We start from the raw sequence: 5379 nt of genomic DNA, 5'->3' as shown, positions 1-5379 counted from the left end.
GGGGGGGGGGGGGCAGCCAGCTGTCCTTTCTGCAGGGGTGGGTCAGGAGTCCTTGAGTTGCCTGACACCCCCATTCGGGACCAAGGCACTCATTCCCCCAGCCGCCAGAGGTGTTGGCTGATGGCTCACAGTTGGGTCCCCCCCGAGGTAACACCCCTGGCCTGGAGGGCAAGCCTGCATCCATAGACTAGTCAATACATTGGGGAGGGGAAGAGTGTTGGGAGGAGAAAGGCCGAGCTGCCCACGCTCAGTTGGGGCTGTCTGAAGGACCCACCCAGGGCCGCGCTCCCCATGGGATCACCCGAGGTGTCCAAGGCAAGTGGCTTTCGGTTCAACTCCCCCTGTTGACCAACCCTGCTTCCCTCACTCCCTCACAGGTGCTGTCCTAGAGGGCAGACCCCAACAAACCTGCATGCGAAGGAAGCTCGAAGCTCGGTCTCAGCTTCTGTTTCCTGGGGAAGTCAGCCAAGGACAGCCCCTTGCCTTGGCTTCTTTCCTCTCACTGCCCTTTCTCCCCTGACGACCACAAGTACTCCAAAGGATAACCCCCACATCTTTTCTGTTGCTATGGCCACTCTCCCAGTCTGCCCTCTTGCATTTCCCAGAGCCAATTTCACCTGGATGTCCATTTTTTCAGCCCTCATTTTAACATGTTTAAAGCAGAACCTTCTGCCCTTGCCCTATTCAAGCTTTCCTCCTGATTTCTCTATTAATGCTGCTGCCCTCTCTAGAATCCCAAGCTGGAAACCTCAGCTTGGGCAGCCTCCTGCTTAAAAACCTTCAGCACTGGGGCACCTGGCTGGCTCAGTCAGTTATGTGCCTTTGGCTGGGGTCATGATCCCGGGGTCCCCGGATGGAGCCCTGCTTTGGGCGCCCTGCTCAGCGGGGAGTTTGCCCCTCCCCCCGGGCATGCACATGCATTCTCTCTCTCTCTCTCAAATAAATAAATAAAATCTTAAAAGAAAAACAACCTTTAGCATCCCCGTGGTGCCTGTGGGCACACGTCCATGCTGCCCCTCCTTGCATTCCAGGCCTTCCCTGTTGACCCCGATCAGCCTGATTTCCTGCCAACTCTCTAATACAAGAGTTTGTGACATATTTAGAGCTTGGACTCCTGTGGCAGTCTGAGGAGACCTATGGATCCCCTCATGGAGATTATGTATAAGTGTAAAATAAGATACGTAGGATTACAAAGGAAGTCAGTGATACTTAAAGACAGTTATTAATATAGGTTTTAAAATTTGGGCGCCTGGGTGGCTCAGTCGGTTAAGCGTCTGCCTTCGGCTCAGGTCATGATCCCGGGGTCCTGGGATGGATCCAGCCCCGCATCGGGCTCCCTGCTCAGCGGGGAGTCTGCTTCTCCCTCTGCCCCTTCCCCCACTCGTGCTCTCTCTCGCTCTCTCTCAAATAAATAAAATCTTTAAAAAATATATATGTTTTAAAATTTACATACTTTAATACATGTTTCATTATTAGCACATTAAGGAGCATGACCGAGTGGTGGGTCCAGTGAGTGCTGTATTTTAAAGTGTCATGAGTGAAATGATACTTCAAGATGTCTGCAGCAGTGGTAATGAAATAGAAAAATCTCTGTGCTTCCTATTGGAAACAGAGTCACAGGTACTGCTGATACTACGGTGGGGGTGCTGCCTGCATTCCTAATGAGAGCAAAGGTGCAAATAGAGGTTAGCGAAAATATGGTTGTCTTTTTTTTTCCCATCCAAGTACACAGATTCCTGGTCAAACCCCTTTGTGCTATGGGGAGCCTATGTTGAAGCTCAAGTTGGGAGGTTTGCACTTCCCTGGACACATGTCAGGCATCCTGGTGGACACCGGGAAACTGGGAAACTGACACTTGGGCACTGGGCTGAGTTGGCTCCACTCTCTGGGTGAACTGTCTGGCTAAGGCTGGCCAGGGCTTGGGGTCCTGAGCAGAGTGCCCCGAGCTGGGCAGATCTTGGGGGATGTCTTCCCTGGCCGGCCTGCCTTCTTTCCTTCCTTCCTTCCCTCCTTCCCTCCCCTCCTTCCTTCCTCCCTTCTTTCCTTCCCTGTTTCCTTCCTTTCTTTTTCTTTTAAAGATTTTATTTATTTATTTGAGAGAGAAAGAGAGAGAGAGAGCATGAGCAGAAGGAGTGGCAGAGGGAGAAGCAGGCTTCCTGCTGAGCAGGGAACCTGATGCAGGGCTCTATCCTGGGACCCCGGGATCATGACCTGAGCTGAAGACAGATGCTTAACTGACCAAGCCACCCAGGCGCCCCTTCTCTGGCTTTTCTTTCCTCGGGTCCCAGGCCCTGTGCAAGCAACATTACATGAGTCCACTGGCCCAGCCAGGATCGCCCAGGCACCAGGCTCATGGGGTAGCTCACAGCCATCAAGCCAACGTGTAGTTATGGAGCCTTGACAGGTAGGACTCACTCAGCTCTCAAGCTTACAGGGGACACCCTACCCTTATCTTGCTGTTAAGTGTCCTGCAATGTGTGGGACGGTCTTGTACAAAGAAGAACTGTCCTGCACAAAATGGCAATCATGCCCTCGGTAGGAAACACTGGGCAGGCGTTCTATAAATGTTTGCTTAGTGCTTCAGTGGTCCTTCAGTCCATCGACGGGCATTTCTCCCGACTCCTCACTACCTCCCCTGGCCTGAAATCTCAGCGACCTGGACAGCTAGCGCTGGGGCTGACTAGCAGATATATAGGATGGTGAGAGGTGTCCTGCGCCCCCCCCCCCAACCCTCCACCGTGCCCAGTGTGGTGATCGGCAACAAACTGGAGCTTTGTCAGGCCTGGATCTTTGCTGATCAAGAGGAGCTGGGCTTAACAGCTGCCACTAGGGGAGACAAAGCCCGACAGGCAGCTGCTTTTAGTTTCCTCCCAGTGCCTGGTGGCCTGGGCCCGGGCGGCTCTGTCTGTGAGAAGGAAGGCTCGTCCTAAGCCATCTCTGCCTTGGAACTTGAGCTGGGCCGTGGGCACTCCCACCCAGGTTAGGAGAAGGTGCCGGCTCCTACTGCACCCCTGTGGGGAGGTCATTTCCGGGGAGGAGCTGCCACGAATCATCCCGCCCCTCACCCCCTTTGCTTTCCAGGAGCCAGTCTAGTCTCCTAAAAATACCCAGTCCCTATTTCCCAGGCCCAACCGCTCCCGGAAATGCCCGTATCTGTGATTGGTGGAGGAGTGTTTGTTTCTGTTACTTTGACCCATATTCTGGTGAAAGGGATTAGTCACTTCTTGCTAAAAGAATATTCTGACTTTCAAATTACATCTCTTAAGAATAATGAAGACTAATAGAGGGCTACTTATTACAGCGCTTCAAACTTTATAAAGCACTTCATGTATTAGGTTGAACCATACCAAATTGCTGATATTCAACTGTTTCAGGGCAATTTCATGGTGTTCAACCTGATACTTTTTTTTTTCTCATTTATGCCTTACCACAATCCCACATGGTAGTTTTAGCTGCGTTTTACAGAACAAAGTACTAAATCTCGGAGAGGTGAAATGACACAGATAGGGAATAGCGGGGCTGAGACTTGAAACCAATCCCCATGCTCTTGATTCTCGAGGTAGGATGAGTCAGCCCAGATGACCCCAACTGCAGGAACATGAGGAGAGGCAAGGCTGTGAGACCATTTTCCCAGCCTATGCTCAGGAATCTCCTGACTGCTTATGCTCCTCACCTTTTCTTAGTGGAGATTAGTGGGAGCCTAGGTGCCTGGAATAAAGGGCACTGAAGTGACGATGTGAGTTTTAGAGCGCTGGGAGCACATGGTACAGCAAAGGCGGTATACAGAACATGTTAATCCATTCATCCACCCAGCCACCCATCTGCTTTATCTGTCCATCTGTCCGTCCGTCCATCCATTCATCCAGGAGAACTCTACTGGGTAGCTCCCCCGTATGTGCCAGGCCCTACACTAAGTGCTGAGCCACCAACATTCGGGGAAGAGTCCTAGTCAGCAGGGGTTCCACCCTTTGGCCAGCTGGGGGAGGAGGACAGAACAGTAGAAGCTGGGGTGAGGCCACCATGTGCATATGGGATTTTGATGTGCCGTGAAGCTGGTCTGTCTTCCTAGTCCTTTTCCATTGGCCCAGGCTCGACTCTCTGCGAGTGTCCAGCTTATGCGCCCAGGCAGAAAGCAGCCAGGTGCTGCTCGGTGTCTCAGGAGTCTGATACTGCTACGAGTTTCTAGGCCACAGGGGCGGAGGAGGCAGGAGTCAGAATGAAAGAGGAATGTTGGTGCACCACCCCGATACCACCACAGGGAAATGGGGTGAGCTGGTAAAGAGGGGCTCCTTCCCAAGCTGCCATAGGAAGAAATTCCTGTCTTCTGCACCAGAGTCCACTCGGAGCCCTTGGCCCAGCCCACAGCCCACAGAATCAGGTTTGGTTCTTGTGGCTGGCCGGCAGATGACGGGTAAGCTAGGGTAGGGCCTGTTTGGAAATCAGTCGGGCAGTGGGCATGTGGCCACCACCTTTGCCCAGGGACAGCATGCTGCCCTTCAGGGGATAATGGCATTTCTCAGCTTCTTGCCAACCCAGGGGCAAGCGAGCCCTCAAGCCCACTGTGGAGTCCAAATGCTTCCCAAACCTGGCCAGGCTCAGGCCAGGCCCAAACTGGTTTCCCTGTCCCTAGTGCTGTCTGGCCACTTGCCTCCTCCCATGCTGCCAGCACCCATCCAGGTGCTAACACCCAAGCTCACGCACAGCCCGCCGCGAATCCCCTCGCAGTCCACGATCGTGCCTGCGCTCACCGTTCAACGCTCTGGGCTGTGCTGCCATGGCTGCCACCACTGCCGCCGGAGACCGAGGCAGCTATGGGGCCACTGGTTAAGGTCTTGCAGTTGAGTAAGCCACGGTGTGGCTTCCTCCCACCACACCCTCCCCGACCCTAGCACCAGCCTTTCCTCAGAGGGCCATTGCCACACCACTCTGCTTTTGAAAAAAAGGAAATGGGGCATTGGGTGTTGAGTACAGTCAGAAGTACGATGAGAAGCTGTGAACAGAGGCACCTCTAGAGGCAAAAAAAGGGGGGGGAAACGTGGGACAGGCTCCAGATAATCACCTCCTGAGCACTCAGGACTTTCCTTATCTCTGCGGCCAGCAGAGCTAGAACCCACAATGGCTGGGGAGGAGGCCCTTTTGCGCTTGTCTCAGCTGTTCTGTCATGGACCCAGCCAGCATGCAGTGACTTCATGGGGGTCCACACACCATGGCTCCAAGAGGCCCCATGAGTTGCTCGGACTGGTGAAGTTGAGGTTTTTTGTCCTCAGCCTTTGCCCTTCTAATCCATTCCCACCCACCACAGACGTGGGGCCATTTTGGACCTCTGCTTCCTAGACCTCCACTGTCCAGTACAGTAGTCACCAGCTACTCGTGGCTCTT

General features: G+C 53.5%; 1 protein-coding gene across 3 annotated transcripts in view; it reads right to left on the bottom strand.

Annotated features, from left to right (window-relative positions):
• NHSL2 (NHS like 2) overlaps positions 1 to 5379 on the bottom strand; it is a 79181-nt gene that overhangs the window by 53050 nt on the left and 20752 nt on the right. The window contains exon 1 of one of the 3 annotated variants that reach the window (XM_040630950.1): positions 4749 to 4854. The exons of the other annotated variants lie outside the window; for them this stretch is intronic. Coding sequence (XP_040486884.1) covers positions 4749 to 4776 — 28 coding nt within the window. The 5' untranslated portion in view covers positions 4777 to 4854. Of the gene's footprint in view, positions 1 to 4748; positions 4855 to 5379 lie in introns of those variants that run through there. 3 annotated transcript variants of the gene reach the window in all.

The sequence above is a fragment of the Ursus maritimus genome (assembly GCF_017311325.1).
Source record: "Ursus maritimus isolate PB19 chromosome X unlocalized genomic scaffold, ASM1731132v1 scaffold_X1, whole genome shotgun sequence".
NCBI classification, from domain to species: domain Eukaryota; kingdom Metazoa; phylum Chordata; class Mammalia; order Carnivora; family Ursidae; genus Ursus; species Ursus maritimus.
The sequence above is the reverse complement of the archived record's forward strand: the minus strand, read 5'-3'. Positions and strand labels throughout refer to the sequence as shown.